This window comes from Sceloporus occidentalis, unplaced genomic scaffold (assembly GCF_023333645.1).
Source record: "Sceloporus occidentalis isolate IW3139 unplaced genomic scaffold, rSceOcc1.0.p SCAF_1, whole genome shotgun sequence".
Classification (NCBI taxonomy): Eukaryota; Metazoa; Chordata; class Lepidosauria; order Squamata; family Phrynosomatidae; genus Sceloporus; species Sceloporus occidentalis.
Window position 1 is genome coordinate 206244998 of NW_028316981.1, and position 17763 is coordinate 206262760.

The 17763-nt window shown below is 38.4% G+C and overlaps 1 protein-coding gene across 1 annotated transcript in view; it reads left to right on the forward strand.

The window, feature by feature from the left end:
* Window positions 1–17763, forward strand: part of KCMF1 (potassium channel modulatory factor 1) — a 58996-nt gene that overhangs the window by 22560 nt on the left and 18673 nt on the right. Inside the window, exon 2 of the mRNA XM_089488660.1 lies at window positions 11637–11804. Within this exon, the coding sequence (XP_089344786.1) occupies window positions 11637–11804 (168 nt within the window). The remainder of the gene's footprint in view (window positions 1–11636; window positions 11805–17763) is intronic.

Sequence of the window (17763 nt, forward strand, 5' to 3'; positions counted from 1 at the left end):
ATGACTAAGAAGCATGAATATATATATGTGTGTGTGTGTGTGTGTGTGTGTGTGTGTGTATTTATATTTAAAGCCCTGGTGGCGCAGTAGTTAAATGCTGGTACTGCAGCCACAAGGTTGTGAGTTTGATCCCAGGGGCTCCAGGGTTGATTCAGCCTCCCATCCTTTCGTAGCTTGACAAAATGAGTTTAATGGGAGAAATTGGCTTACAGATTGTAAACCGTTTAGAGAGTGCTGAGTTCACTATTAAGTGGTATAGAAATGTAAATACTATTGCTATTTATATGAGTGTTTTTAGCTTTTGTTTCACCATGTCCTCCTTTGCAGACAGGACATCTGGTCACCCTGTTCTAAGAGCTACTGTTTATGTCTTTTCATTTTTTCAGTGGAAGGGGAAAAAATGAAGGGTCTTCAGTAATCTATCAGATTCCATTAGTCTGAGTGGGATAGCGCTCTGATAGAAGTCCATCAGTCTTGCAGAGTGTGCAAAAGTCACCAGTTTTTCTAAAGATCAACATGATATGATCTGACTGACAAGCAGGTTACTAAGTCCTTCCTTCACAGCAAGTGTAGATGCTAAGAATGCTCATGGTGTAATTGTTTCTCCTTCATCAACTTTCTCAATTTCCTGTAGGGAATTCTGTGCTGCATTTTCCTGCACAGAAGACCATTTTAATGGGTGAGGTGCAATTCGTAGCTGCCTCACTGAACGTCATGGTGTTTCTGTGTGCACTTGATTTCTGCCTCGCCTCCAAAGAAGAAAATTGCATTGCTTCATCTATGCTATTTCCCCCAGAATCTGTTCAGAATTGCAGTGGCCCCTACTTAGCAGTTTTGCTAGAGACATCAGTGCATATTTTCCAATAACATAGTATGTGAGATGTATGTCTGTGGTTGTGTGTGCACTGTCAATGTGCAATATTTTCTACAAATATTTTTGCTGTCATTTCCAATATTTTGCAATGCTGATACACTGCATGCACACACACACACACACACACACACACACACTTACTTGTCCAGGGGCCTAGAGGTTAAGTCCATGCTCAGTACAAATCCTGTTGCTATATGATAACCTGAGAGTCAACATGGTATAGTGGTTTGAATGTTGTACTCTGTGGAGACCAGGGTTTGAATCCCCACTTGGCCATTGATGACCTTGGGCAAGTCATACTCTCTCAGCCTCAGGGGGAGGCAATAGCAAACCTACTCTGAACAAATCCTGCCAAGAAAACCACACAATAGTTTCACCTTAAGGTCACAAAAAGGCAGAAATGACTTGAAGTCACACAACAACAAATACTTTTACTTTTCCTCATTCCCTGTTGAATGCACACCCTATTTTGCATTGTGATTATGGCATATCAGCTGGCTTCTAGTCTGTGGCACTGCTTAGTCAGGTGCCTTCTTGAATTAGAATCATAGAATTGGAAAAGACCAGAAGGGCCATCCAGTGCACACACACCCCTGCCATGCAGAGATATACAAAGCACTCCGGACAGATAATGGGTACTTCATTTGAAATGGTCATAAATTATTTCTCCAGGCTTTCCTTGTAATTCATATTTCCATAACACCTCTTATCAGTAAACAGACAGTCAGGAATTGTACCTTCAGAAAGCTACAGTTTTGAAATAAGTGATATGATTTAGCAGAGAACTCTTCCAGTTTAACTGAGTTAGATTGATGTTTTCCATCTATCAGTGTTACAACCAATGCAACAATTTCCTTATATTTGTGGGTTGGCTTTATACTTAATGTGTAGTATTCATACTAGAAGACTGTTGCAGTGATTAATTCAGTATTAAATCAAGGAACACTTTATTACGTTTTTGTTTTTCTGCTGTTAAATTTGTACCAGTGCTAAGAAAAAGTAATATTTATTTTTTGAATACTGAACTGATTTAAACAATTAGGCACTATGATTGTGGATCCCTATTTCTGTTACCTGTTTTCATAATCTTTATTAAGCTGGAAGCTAGATGAACCATGTTACAAGAAAATGAGCACTGAGATCCAAAATACCCTGCAGAAATAATCCAGTTTGAGACCACTTTAACTACCCTGGTTCAATGATAGGGAATTCTGGTAACTGTTGTTTTCTGAGACCTTTGGCCTTCTCTGTCAAAGAGTTCTGGTGCCACAATCAACTACAATTCCTAGGATTCTCTTGTATTGAGCCAGAGCAGTTAAAACAGGCTTCAACCTGCATTATTTCTGCAGTGTGTTTTGGACATTAGTTAAAAGGCATTCAAGTCAGATTGTATAATGTAGGTTTGAATCCTCTTAGCCCCCAGCTAGAGTACACCCATTGAATTTATGTGTTGACTAAACAATAGGATTCAGGCCATAAAGTATAATTTCAATTTCTTCACAAGTTTTAATTCACTTTATGCCCATGATATATTATGTCTGAAGGGTACTGTTGTTTTACTAAGAAATATGAAGGCGATAATTCAGGAGTTTTGTGTTTCAGTTTATATACAAATCAAACAAAGATAAAAGCAAATTTGTAATGATTTGGAACAAAATTAGAACCTGAGCCTGCAAATTTTCTACAGTTTTTAAAAAGTTTCCAACGGAAATTATTTAAGATCAGTTATGATACAGTTAATTTTAAATTGGAACAAGGTTTTAAACTGGACTACTTGAAACTTTCTAGACAAAAAAATTATGTACTGAGTATGTAATAGATAGGACATTGTTATCTTCATTGATGAAATTTTGTGAGCCCACATAAATAAGAAGCCTGTAATAGCATCAGGCCTTCTCTTGCTTATCATGGTTAAGAAGTGCTATCTCAATTATAGCAAATTATTCATTTAATCAGAGCCTGAAATAGAGATTTATTTATTAAAACTCTTTAAAACCACCTTTTATCCTTCTGAATACCAAGACGGTATAAAAACGTTGCTGTTAAACCAAAATGTATTGTTATCAAACAATACAAGTATTTATACATTACTTTTATGGAACCTAGGGCCCCCAAAGTGCTGCATAGTAAAACCACAACATAACAACTGCACAGAAGCACAGTGTGACGTAAAATAGACCAAAATCTGTTTTAAAAGCTAAAGGCATGACAAAATAATAGTTCTGGCTTTTTATTGTAAATGCAATGGAAATGGAGGCAGCTTGATTTCCCTTGAGGATTTGTTCCAGCAATCAGGAATATTGGTACAGAGATAACTGCATGTTGTGGACTCACCAACCTGTCCTTTCAGCTCAGGTTAATTTTATTTTATCAAGATTCAATGAAAACACTAAAAGCTCCAAAAATATGTCATCACAACAAAGAAAAGCAGGAATAACAATAAAACAGACATAAAGTGCCTTTGCACACAACTGAGCTGAGCTGGAGCTGTCAAATTAACCTAGGAGATTGTAACCTTCTAAATGTTGCTTTTGACTGCCCTGTTATCATCAGTCAAGTTCCTGTCTAGCAGGTGTCCACTCCACTGCAAGACTGATCACTTCTTTCTACTTTCTATTTTCTCCTTAACCAATTACTAATTAATAATAACGTGCAATATGGCATGAAAGCAGTCATTATGGAGGTGACTCCTTACCATGTAAGGCAGTGGTCCCCAAATTGTGCCCTTTAAGAGATTTTGCACTTCAGCTCCCAGAAGCTTCAGCCATGTTGGCCAATAGTTTGGGATTCTGAGAGATGAAGTCCAAAATCCCTTAAAGAGTACAGTATGGGGACCATTGGGGCCTATATAGTAGGGGTTGCCTCTGTATCAGCTGCTTTCAAGCCATATTACACATTATTATTGATTAGTAATTGGTTAAAGAGAAGATAGAAAGTAGGAATCAGTTACCAGTTTTGCAGCAGTCCCCTGAGGGTAAGGATGAAGACCGATGCTTTCAAACCTTTTCTTGAATTATCTGGAGTTAGTGGAGAGTTGTGAAGTGCAAAGTGATATCCATTGGGGTGATGAAATATGCTAAAGTGTTGGGATCAGTCAATGGCTGATTATGAAAAGAATCATAGGGCTGTAGATAGTTTGATGAAAAGGTTAACTGAGTTTGCGGTGGCTGCAAAAATGTGAATTTCAAGCTTGAGGTTATTAAGAAAGGAATACAAAATAAAACTGAAAATATGCCATAGTACCAAGTTGTTATGGAGCAATTTGTCTTTGTCCCCTCCCCCCTCTTTTAATGAAGTTTTGTAAACCACAAGATTATTCTGAGTCTATCCATGGCACTTTTTCTATGTGATTGGTGTAGGTTTGGCTACACAAGAGAAGAATTGGTATTAGTTTATACAGTTGGCCCTTTTGATCCATGGGCTTTGAATCAACACATTCAATCATATGGAGCAAAATTATTCACGTTTTTTTTCCTGCATCTGTGGATCGTCCCAGAACTAAAATCCTGTGTATCCAAAGGGTCAGCAGTTTATGCCAGGTTTTGTACTATCCTTGAATTGGTACAGATAGATAGATTGTCTGGGGTCTGCAACAAAATGATCATTTTACAACTTGTGGTGGTGGTGGTTTCACTTTCAAAAATGGAATTAATGAAAAAAGAATCATAGAATCATAGAGTTGGAAGAGACCCCAAGGGCCATCCAGTCCAACCCCCTGCCATGCAGGAAATCTAAATCAAAGCATCGTCAACAGATGGCCATCCAGCCTTTGTTTAAAGTTCTCTAAAGGAAGTAGACTTCACTGTCAAACAGCCCTTACTGTCAGGAAGTTCCTCCTAATGTTGAGCTGGAATCTCCTTTCCTGCAGCTTGCATTCATTGCTCCGGGTCCTAGTCTCTGGAGCAGCAGAAAACAAGCTTGCTCCCTCCTCAGTATGACATCCCTTCAAGTATTTAAACAGGGCTATCATATCATCCCTTAACCTTCTCTTCTCCAAGCTAAACATCCCCAGCTCCCTAAGTCGTTCCTCATAGGGCATGGTTTCCAGGCCTTTCCCCATTTTAGTTACCCTCCTTTGGACACGCTCCAGTTTCTCAACATCCTTTTTAAATTGTGGTGCCCAGAACTGGACACAATATTCCAGGTGGGGTCTGACCAGAGCAGAATAGAGTGGCACTATTACTTCCCTCGATCTAGACACTATACTTTTATTGATGCAGCCTAAAATCGTATTGGCCTTGTTAGCTGCTGCATTGCACTATTGACTCATGTTCAATTTGTGCTCTACTTGGACTCCCAGATCCCTTTCTCACGTAGTCTCCTTAAGCCAGGTGTTCCCCATCCTATATCTGTTCATTTAATTTTTATGCCCTAAGTGCAGTACCTTACATTTCTCTGTATTGAATTTCACTTTGTTAGTTTTGGCTCAGTTTTCTAGTCTGTTCAGGTCATTTTGAATTTTGATCATGTCCTCTGGAGTATTAGCTACTCCTCCTAATTTGGTGTCATCTGCAAATTTGATAGGTATGCCCCCAATTCTGTCATCCAGGTCATTAATAAAGATGTTGAACAGCACTGGGCTCAGGACAGAGCCCTGTGGAACCCCACTGGTCACCTCTCTCCAGGATGAAAAGGAGTCATTGTTGAGCATCCTTTGGGTTCGGCCAGTCAACCAGTTACAAATCCATGTAACAGTTACGTTGCCTAGCCCACATTTCACTAGCTTGTTTGCAAGAATGTCATGGGGAACCCTGTCAAAGGCCTTACTTTAATCAAGATACACTATATCCACAGCATTCCCTTCATCTACCAAGCTGGTAATTTTATCAAAGAAAGAGATAAGACTGGCATGACTTGTTTCTCTGAAACCCATGTTGACTCTTTGTGATTATGGAATTGCCTTCTAAAATGTTCACAGACTCTCTGTTTAATGATCTGCTCCAGAATCTTCCCTGGTATAGATGTCAGACTAACTGGACGATAATTGTTGGGATCCTCTTTTTTCCCCTTTTTGAAGATGGGGACAACGTTTGCCCTCCTCCAGTCTGCTGGGACCTCTCCTGTTCTCCAAGAGTTCTCAAAGATTATTGCCAATGGCTCCGATATTACATTTGCCAGTTCTTTGAACACCCTTGGATGTAGTTCATCTGGTCCTGGAGACTTACATTCATTTAGAGCTCTTGCATGTGGTTCTGCTAAATAATTATGTGAAATTAAATGCTTATTGGTACTCTCTGATTTCAGAATTTAAATTCTGTGATGTTTGTTTTGTCTTATACTTCCTGCAGGTTTTGGTAAGAATGCTTGTCTTCTGTCTTTTGTCTTTGTATGAAACTTGATGCCTATACATTTATTGATTTCTTTTTAGCCCTCTGGAGCACTGAGGTGACACACAAAGTTAAAAATGTTATTTAAAATGTTAAATATAGGTGGATTAAATATGATTTTAAAACACTTAAAAATCTATGCACAATTACGGCAGCCAGAGAAGTCACCTCTGGTTTTACAGACGAAATGCCATATGAAATTATGCTGCCGTAACTGGTTGCTGGAAGCTCAAAAGCAATGGAGCCAGCTACCCTTGGGAGGAAGTTCCACAGCTGAGAGACTGGTACAAAGAAAGCCCTGTCATGTATAATCGCTGCTATGTAACTATTGCTTTTAATTATTTTAGCATTTCTGGTTCATTTCAAGAAATGCAAAGCTTTTTAAAAACAATGCTGAAAGTTTGAATAAAGATAATTTAGAATAAATCATGTTTATCTTGATGCAGTGTCCTCCATTGGCAGTTTCATATTTTTGTCCCCCCATCTTCCCCCCCCCCCCTTTTATTTGTGTTTGAACTCTGTTGGGAAATTAAAAGGTGGGGGAAGGGGGAAATAAGCTAGGTTGAAATCGAGGGACACATGGTTCTAGAGCAGCCCTAAAAATTGTTTCTGTGTGCTAAAATGGCAGGGAGGTGTTTTTATTACCTGATAGTTTCTATCTTGAAGTCTGCTATTGACGAGAGATATTAGCTCAAAGTGTGGATGTGACTTTGTTTTGGAATGCTGTTATGCTGTGTTGCCAGTGATACATATTCTCTTATCAATAATTTACTAGGACTGGAAATGCCAGGAAGGAAGATCTCCTCATTACTGTTGTTTAGCCAGGTAGTCTGAAAGAAAATAATATGATGCGTGCCTGTTATAAGCGCTGCATAGCCAGCTGCCATAGTCTCTCAACATCAACTTTCCTCACTCATTTGTGTTACTCATGTGGCCTACAGGGTTGTTCTAATGGTTATTGCAATAATATCTGTAAGAAATAAAGTGCTATATAAATGCAAAGCATTTCAGTAACAAATTGTTCTTCTTGGTCTCTCTGCAATATCATATGAGTTCTGCACCTACAGAGAGCATTGTTTCTAATAGTAGTATCTGTGGTGGTTGCACACCGCAAGGAAGTGCAGCACCCCCTTTCTCATTCAGTTCCTCCTTTCTGATGAATGCCATGCCAGAATGGTCTAGTGCTTCCCTAACTCTGGTTCTCCAGGTGTTTTTTTGGACTTCAGCTCCCAGAAGCCTCAGCCATCTTGGCCAATGGTGTGGGATTCTGGGAAGTGAAGTCCAAAACATCTGGAGGGCCAACGTTTTGGAATGGTCTTTGCTTGTCCATTCATTAAGAGCTCAAGTCCTTAACAAATTTTAAAACTACATTTACAATTGGTTCTCTGTATCCCCAGATTCTTCACCCATGGATTCAACCATCCACAGCTTGAATACACACAGACACATTCCAAAACACAAACCTTGATTTTACCTTTTTATATAAGGGATACCATTTTACCATGCAATTATATTTAATAGGACCTGAGCATCCATGGCTTTTGTTATCCATGGTGGGTCCTTGAACCAAACCCCAGCAGATACCAAGAGCCTACCGTACAGTATTTATTTCATTCCCACTTTATCTATTTTATTAACCTTTATACACCAGTTTCTAAACCATTGGACGCTGGAAGTCTCTGTTAAGATGTTTGAACCTCTTGTCTCCTGCCCTTTCAAGGTTACCTTTGGGTGGAACAGTGGAGGCTGTTGCATCAATGTGGAGGGCAGGTGAGCAGCGTGCGCTCTGCTCTCACCTTCTGTGTTAGCATCTGTAATGGTATACTTTGATAGCTCCTTCTTGCCCAAAGCAGTTTCAACCAGGACTTGGGTTTACCAGCCTTTGTAGCCCCTCATCTTTTATGGAAATAGCTCTGTATAACATGGATGTTTAGTAGCCTTTCACTTTTTTTTTCATGGGGGGTCTCTAATTGTGTCTCTGTTATGAGCAGCCTAGGAAAGGGATCCCAGTTTTCTCCAACAGATTAGTGTGCAAGGAAGCAGTGCCAGCAACTGCAAAGTTTTGCTTTGAACTGGCTGCTCCTCTATCCATGCACACACTTTCCATGTTAATTCCATCAGAGCTGTTGCTTCCTCTGCTGTCTTGATGTTTTCCATTCCTGGTTGATCTTATCTGTTGTTAGTGGGAACAACTCAGTTTTAAATGGTAGTTTGTGCACACTTGCTTGGTTTCTATTGATCATAGGTAAAATTAAGCAGATTTTCAATGCTGAGTGACATGTTGTACTGGTTAATATAAAAGGGAAGTAAAAGTGTAGTGGTTTGACTGTTGGGCTGTGAATCTGGAGGCCAGGGTTTGATTCCCAGTTTGGCCATGAAACATACTGGGTGACCTTGGGCAAGGCACACTCTCTCAGCCTCAGGGGAAGTTAATGGCAAACCTCCTCTGACAAATCTTGCCAAGAAAATCCCGCAATAGGTCACCGTAAGTTGGAAGTGAGTTGAAGGCACACAACAACAAGCAAGAGGAGGGGGCTGGGAGCATGTAAATCTAAGACTTTGTTACTTGTTCCTATAATGCTAAGATGTAGTTTTGCTTTGCATCAAAAGGTAGCCAATATAGAACCAGCTACTGGTCTTATGAAGTTGATTAAAGTGATTTAGAGTGAGATGTTCATTATATTTGTGTTAAATTCCAACTTGGGGGGATGTTTTGAAGCTCTGCATAGCATAGCAATTAATGGGTACAGTAAATTATGTTGAGATTATGACATATTATTCTTGGAAATAAGAAACATGCATTTATGTCAAAACAATCACTTAAAGACTTGTGGTTCTGGAATTTCTGTCTCTGACAAATCTATGAATAAAAACACATTGTAAACTGCTTAGGGAGTGTTAGTTCACTGATAATTGGGATAGAAATGTATTTGCTGTTGCTATATTGCTATAAAATTTTTGTCATGCAGACCAGGTGGAAATATTAGTCTGCTTGTTTTGTTGCAAATAAGTTACTTACCTGGATTGGAGAAACTTTACAGGAGGCAACAGGGACTTGCTCAGAGTTGTAGAAGGTACTTTCTGGAATGCTGAACTGCCAGAAAGATCTAAATGGCTTACATTAACACCCATTAAAGTGGGCTATACTGCAGGTTATATGATATCTTGATACTAGGCTAATTTGTTACTACTTGGCTAACAAGACCTAACGTAGAGCAGCTTGTGTATGAGTCAGAGTTGAGGAGGGGACAGTTTTCTGCTACTGTATTTTTCTGCAGTCACTTTTCCAGGTTTATAAATTCATTATTTGATAAATCTAATTAGGAACATGACAGATTGGGCAGTTGGAAGAGGTACAATAGTTGTCAAATCTGAAATCAAGGTTACAGTCCGTCCTCGCCTTACGCGGGGGATCCGTTCCGGATCCCTCCACGTAAGGCGAATTCTGCCTATGCTCGAGCCCCATTGGAAACAATGGGGCTCGTGCGCGGCGGCGCGGGCGCGCACGGAGCGCAACGGGCGTGCACGCCCATTCAATTGAATGGGACGCTCCGCCCCACGCGTGCGCCGCGGCTTGAGCGCGTATACTCAAGGCCGCGTATGGCGCGCCCGTGTATGGCACGAGCTCACTGTATAATATTTTCAGATGATTATTCCTTGGAAGCACAAATATTTTAAAGGAGCCCTGGTGGCGCAGTGGTTAAATGCCTGTACTGCAGCCATTCACTCAAAACCACAAGGTTGCGAGTTCAAGACCAGCAAAAGGGCCCAAGCTCGACTCAGGCTTGCATCCTTCCGAGGTCGCTAAAATGAGTGCCCAGACTGTTGGGGGCAAATTAGCTCGCTTGCTAATTAGCTTACTTGTGTTCACCGCTATGATCTTTGGAATAGCGGTATATAAATAAAACATTATTATTATTAATTATGTACATAGCACTTCAGCCATGCTAAAATAATTATGTTTAACAGTGTTCAATGATTTCCATCATGCTTCATCTATATAATGTAATTAAACCATGTGATATTGAATAGTCATGTCTTAAAATACTTTTGTGTACTCCTGTAGTAGCAACAATAGTAGTAGTACTACTAGTAGTAGTAATTCTAAGCTTTGTTGTTAGATGTTACTTGCACTGTAGTATGAAACATGTTTACCCAAAAAAATTCTCTTGTAAAGTCAGTGGAGTTTATTTTTGAATACATGGACAATGTACATTCTGTTGCATTGTAAGTACATTTTATTGATTTCTCCACTGTCAAATTTGGACAAAATGTACATTATAAGTACATTTTATTGATTTCTCCGCTGTCCTTCTCTAGTTCTCTAGAACTCTTCATTAGGCTGGATGATAAAAAGTTAGGACGGGCCAAAAGGAAGCATAGAAGTACAAAAATTTGTCTAGACGTTTTAACTTGTAGAACTCAGCAATTAATCTCAGTCCAATGGTGGAGATTTTAGGCTTGCTAGGTCATATGATATTATTCAGAGTTTAATTTTAGTTTACTTAAATGTAACAGAATAATTTAGTTTTTAGTTCAGAGAGGCAGAAAACCTTTTAGAAAATCATACACAATATGTACATATACATACATATATGCACACTACAAATGCATTTAATTCACATTAAATTTAATGTACAGATTAATTTAATTTACAAATGCATTTCTTGTGTGGCTAGATGGTTCATGGTCTTTTCAGGGTGCCAGAATTGCCCTCCTTAATAGTTCTGTTCTTTCAGGACCTGCCCCATTCCACAAACTAAATCAAAACAAGGCACATAATACTCTTTTTAATAGTACAGACAACTTCATGTTGTTATTAGTGGAAAATAGGATTATGTTTTTGGTAAGTGTAACAATATAGCATTGACATTTTGCCGGTGAAGTATAAAGCAACTGTAAATAGCTTTAAGTCTGTTCTACTTTTAAAAATGTAAATTAACAGCCAACATGTTTCTGCTAGTGTTAAGGATTTATGCATGTGTATATTAACTTCATGTTAGGTCCATGTCATGTACACTTTATACCCAGAATAAAATTTCTCATAGGAACAAGTTGTCCTTGTGCAGTGGGGTTTTTGTTGTTGTTGTTGTTGTTTTAATTCATAATGTAGGAGAGTGCATCTTAAAAATAGTAAGTTAAAAATGAATCAGACCCATAGGGGAATATGAGGTTAAAGAAGAAACCATGATTAAACAAGTCAAAACTTTGGCTTTTTTTAAAAAAGCATATGATAGTGACATTGAAATTTCATTGGTGTTTTTTTTTTCCATGCTTAAATTTTTTCATTTTCACTAGTAATTCTAGATAGCTAACAGCACAAAAGTTTAAAACCGGAGTTAAATCCGTTAAAAAATTGTATGTATTGCCAAACACAGAGCTTCTCACAGAAATGTTGTATAATTTGTGGTTAATGAACTTTTGTTTGGTTACAGGTGTCAGCTGCGATGCATGTTTAAAAGGAAATTTTCGAGGTCGCAGATACAAGTGTTTAATTTGCTACGATTACGATCTGTGTGCATCTTGTTATGAAAGTGGTGCAACGACAACAAGGCATACAACTGACCATCCAATGCAGTGCATACTAACAAGGGTAGATTTTGGTAAGTGATTCTTGTATTTATGTAGTAATGTTGCCTGTGCCATGAATTTGCAGGATATAATTTGGGACTTTTATCAAATTAATCTTGCTTATTTGTAGTGAGCCTGTTTAAATCCGATGTTCTTCCTTTCTTTTGCTTATCTCCATTTAGTTTTGGGATAAAACTGTATTAATTTGAACACCTAGACAATCAGATCAGTGCTGCAGACAAATCTTTAAAAATTAAGTTACTTTTTGATGGGTTATGGATTAAGGTGGCCATCTGATGGAATGTAGCTGGAATTAAGCATGGTTGAACTCTGAATTCTGAGTCAATATGCTTGGAAAGAAGGAAAGAGAGAGGAGATAATTTTGTAAGAAGATGCAATCATTTGCAAAGCACTGTGCCTACGTAAAAATGCAAACATGTTGGACTCATTTTTCTTCCTGTCTTATTCTTGAATGGAGATTTTTTTTGAATTTTCAAAATGATCTAAAAGGCATGTTGAGAGCAGGGCCGGGGAGCAGTGATGATTTGGGGGTTACTCCTTGTCCTGCTCCGGAGTAAGATATTTTTTCTTAATGTTACTCCTACTCCTGTAAAAAACCTCTTACTCCTTTACTCCTTCTCCCCAGAGCTGAGGGGAAGCCTCAGTTGCTTTGCTAGGTTGGCATGTGTGTTTTTGTGTATGTAAGTGTCTCTCTTCGCCAGTGCAATATAATAAAACTGTTTTTGGTACAATATAATGACTTTAATAAGGTGTAACAAATATATTTTGTTACTCCTTATTGTTACTCTTACTCCTGTAAAAACCTTTTACTCCTTTATTCCTTACTCCTAGTCCCCAGCCCTGGTTGAGAGAGAAGTAATAGCTTGTATCTTTTTAGAAACGGAAAGAAAAGTATGGCAGGTAGAAGTAGAAAGCTAAGGGTAAAAGTTGATTCAATGCATAAGATTATTAGAAAGTAAAAGCAAACCAATGAATTGACGAAACAGTACATTTCAGAAATGTATTGTCATTTTTCCAAAGAAAACCAGAGATTGCTGTGGGATTTCCTTAGTTTCTTGTTAGCATGAAAGCACTGAAACTTTTCGAGTACCCTGAAGGCATCAGATCTGATCTGACCTCAGAAGCTAAGCAGAGTCAGCCCTGATTATCATGTGGATGGGACACTGCCAATAGGAACCAGTTGCTGTAGGCTATATTTCAGAGGAAGGCAATGGCAAACTACCTTTGAGTATTCTTTGCCTCTGAAAACCCTGTGAAATTCATGGAGTTGCCATAAATTGACAGGTGACTTGAAGGTATACACTAATACATTGGACCACATTGCTACCTGGTATGGTTAGATAAATATTAGATAAATATGTATGATGGCAGTCATCCTCACATTACTCCACGGGACCAAACAAGCTTTCTGATTTTATGGTCTTGTCTATCCTGTGTGGTGTGACTTTACCCTTATTACTAACATGTTTCTGTTAATATCAGTTGCTGTATTTCTGTTGATGATATGTGAGAGATGTGGCACAAATGAGTATTACGTAAAATTATTGAAGGTTGTTGTCATGTGAGGATTGTTTGTTTGTATTTATGTATGTAGGCATATTTGTATGTGTGTATGTGTGTGTGTACACACACACACACACATATATATATATATATATATATATATATATATATATATATGAGAGAGAAACACTGTTTATATAACTGTAATAGTTACTACATCCCAGTCATTTGACTGAGATGATTCTTCCATGACAAGATTTTGTTCTGAAATCCAGTTTGAACTTCAACAATTAGCAGGCATTCTGGTTCTCCAGGCAAATACAGAAGCTTACATTGTAAGAAAGGAATATCCTTCTCTACATAAATGAGTGTAATTCTGTCAAGAACAGAATAGTACAGTATGGTTCATGCATCATCTTTTTCTTTGGTTTAACAGAGAAAGCCAAGCCAACATTTTTTTTCACTGGCACACATTATAATGTCCTTTTTCCTAACCAGTCATGAGCTGAGTTTGTCTTCTATATTCCTTATTTTGCATACTGTGTTCACTCATCCTTTCCATATTCACACAGTGGAGATGTGTTTGCTGTAGGAAGTCTGATCAGTAGTTTTCCCTTGCCTGTTTGCTTGTCTGTCTCTGATCCATGTATCCTATGTCACTTGTGAGAAGAAAGAATCTGTAAGGGTGGTGGATGCTTACAGTGTTGGATTAAGGGAGGGAGAGCCAAGTTGGTATCTCCATGCAGCCATATAGTGCAGTCAGTGACACTGGGTAAGTTAGCTTCTCTGAGCCTAGGTTGTTGTGAAGATAAAATGGGATAAAAATGAAATAAAGGAACTCTACCTTTTTATTTTAAACCACCTGCTTGATCCAGACTGGGAGTGTAGTAGTTGCTGCATGTCATGGTTCCACAAAGCACTTGTAATATCTGTAATCTTGAGTGAGACAGCATAGTTCCCATGCCATGCACCCATCCATCAGGAAAGTGGAGTACACACAAAATATGTACAACATATCCATAGAGGCCTGGCCTGAGTATGAACAAGAATGGTGTTGTCTCTGCAGAAATGCACAATGTGAGAGAGCAGTGGGCAAGAACAATGAGCATTGAAGCTAGAAAGCCACTTGTCCACATCTCACTACATTCATTAATTCACTAGATGACTTTTTGGCAAACTGCTCTTCCCTTATCCTCTCTGCAACAGTCCTGTAAAAGTTAAGAGTATGATGGCAGTCATCCTCACATCTTCACTGTAGGGATTATACTATTGAGCATGTTTATAGTGTTAGTGTAAGTATGAAATGGAGTTCAAATGGCAAGGAATGCTCATAAAATATAAAAATATGATTTTGCTTGAATCAGTCCTGAGGGTCTGTGGAACTAATTTACTTATTGGAGGTCAGTTATGTCTTGCTTTACTTTTAGTTTTCTAAAACTCATGCAGTCCATATTCTTTAGTACTGCAAAACATTTTGTGTAACAAAATATATAATGCTGAGTTCCCCTAATCCACTATTGTGTTTCTACAGTATTCCTAAAATGTGCAGTTTGCCTGTAGGACATCTGAATATGCAGAGTCTTTCTTGACATATCTACATCTACATTGGTTTGCATTTCATTTTAAAAGAAGGGATTTTTAATGTAGCAGTGAGGGGCACGAACAATTCTATCACAAGATAAAAAGTGGATTTTTGAACCTGCCTCCTCTGAGCCAACAACCCTTCATGATACTAGGAACTTAAGTATTTATTTAAAAGACTTGTTAAGTTTTTAATTTTGTTTTCAAATCACCTTACAAAAGAAACACAGAACAATGTGAATTTGTTAAAGTTTGAAGGTTTTGAATACCATAAAACAAACATCACTATCAGTATATCAGCTGAAATCAGTTAAATGCCTAATAAATGCTAATAAAAAGTATTGGACAATCACCTGAAACCTTTGAAATCAGACTTCAGGTGAGCAGCTCCATTTCTCATCAGAGCAATGCAAAGGATAAGTAATGACAATAGGAGCTCTTGGTACAGAATACAATGGAATATGTAGAATTTTAAAATACAATGTAGAAAGGTTTATGGCTGTCTACCCATAAAGACATATGCATCTTGTGGACTGCAGGAAATCCTCCCATTAGAACACTGTGACATTTAATACTTCAGTTAATGCTCTCAGCTTGCAAACTTGTTGCTTTCTATACTATTGTCTTTGAAATCTGTTTTCCTTGTGACATCAGTGAACCACCAATGAACCTAAATTTTAACCTATTTAAGCCAGAAATTACTTTTGACTGGTTAATATGGAGGAGACCCCTGCCTGTTCATGTTTTCTAACTTGTATTTAAAGTCAGTAGAGCCAGCATTGTGTTCAGATTTGAGTGTTGGACACCAACTCTGGAGACCAGAGTTTGAATCCTTGCTCAGTCATGGAAAGCCACATTTGACCCTGGGCAAGTTACACTCTCAGCCCCAGAGGAACCCGCTTCTAGGTTATGGAAGGACCTGCCAGAGGAGATCCATCAAATTACCACTTTCGAAGCCTTTAAAAAGGCTCTTAAGATGGATCTCTTCCAGCAGGCCTTCCCGGATTAACCTCCTCTTCCACTGGCATTGAGAGCTCCAGTCCGCCCCAAGATAGAGGTCTCGCCTCTAATATCTCCATTTTAACTAATATCTTCATTTTAACTACAGTAATTGTATTTTATATTGTCATTGCTTTTATTATGTTAAGTTTTTAAGGTAGGGAGGGAGGCTTGGGGTAGTAGGGGATTATGTAGATTTCGTTTTTAAGGTATATGTATTTTATTGTTCTTTTTGTTCCTTTGTAACCAATTATTATTATTATTATTATTATTATTATTACTATTATTGGAAGGCAAAGGCAAAAACTGCCTCTAAACAAACCTTACCAAGAAAACCACAGGATAGTTTGCCTTAGGCTTCCATAAGTCAGGAGCAACTTGAAAGCATACAACAACAGCAACAGAGAGTTAAATCTGACATCCTAGTGCTAAAACAATCTCTCAAAATAATAACTGGTAACACAGACAAAGCTTCTTTTTTTCGCTTGGTAGAGTAAATATGAGTAGACTCATCACAGGCTTTGTGTGTCCCCTTGTATTTGTTGTTAAATTGAGTGATAGGCATCCTTATACTCAAATATTTCTCTTTGTAAAAAGCACTGTACACTAAATCAGAGTTCTTTGTAGTGTATAAAGTACTGTACTGCCAGAATTCCTTCCATCCTTCTTCCTTGTTAAACTGTTATTTTAAAAATGTAATCTTGTTCTTTTTGGCCTTTTTAGCAATGTAAGTATTGCAGATGAGAAGATAGTTATTTCTCATCTGTCCCATGCAGATGAGAATCTTTTCCAGGTGACTAAGCCATAAAGGTTTGAGACATAGAGGTTTGAGTGCTGGACTACAGTTCTGGTCTAAGAGAGCAGATTTTGATTCCTGGCTCAGCTGTGAAACCCACTAAACCCACTGGGTGACTTTGGACCAGTCACATGCTCTCAACCTTAGTGGAAGGGAATGGCAAACCTCCTCTGAACCAATCTTGCCAAGAAAACCCCATAATAGGGTCGCCATAAGTCTGAAATGACTTGAAGGCACACAACAAGCCAGATAGGACTGTAAATTAGAAGAGAGCTCATCCTGTCTGCTTTATAGGGGGCAGGAATCCTCTTTTTAATCCTTCAGTTTGCCTCACAGGTTAATGGAAATATGTGTGGGCAGGAAAACAATGAAATTTATGTGAAATAATAACTTCTTTGGACTTATTTACTATACCGTTTTAGCACTTGTGCTGGAACTTCTTCAGGTCAGACAGCTAGGGAGTGATCAGTTTATATATTCAAAAATGTCCTAGCCTGTCTACACATAAATCATCCTATCTCCTGGCTCTGAAGCAAGATATGAGCTGAAGGATGTTTTTGATTACATTGTTTTTCCATCCAGTACTTCTGTTTCTCTTGAAACTTGGTCTTATTATTTTTTTTCAGACATGGATTGCAGTACCATCTTCCTTAAAGGTGGCAGAAATAAGAGAAACGAGTAGCTGTGTTTGTGTGTGACTTGTCTTGACTGTTTAGATGGCTTTTTCCAAAATCAAACCCTTTGGTGGGACACTTCATATTAATTAGGAATGGCCCCTGATCCTCCCTGAGGGAGACCGAATGCAATCTATGGGTAACTGGAGCGCTGACTTAGACTTTATCTAAGCAGGTTGTGTATGTCCTGAAGATGTCCTAACCATTGCAGCATTGTGTGACACGGTTCTCTCTGTCCGTAAGCATATTTAGGATGCTTTTCTTTTCCACGCCAAGTTTATTTTGTTTAAATCATCATAGATAACAAATACATTGAGGTTAGCCACATATATTAAATAAAACACACATTCCGAACCGATTGTAGCTTTCATTGAGGAACCAAAAGATCTCCATACCTCAGAGATGGATTCAAGCAGT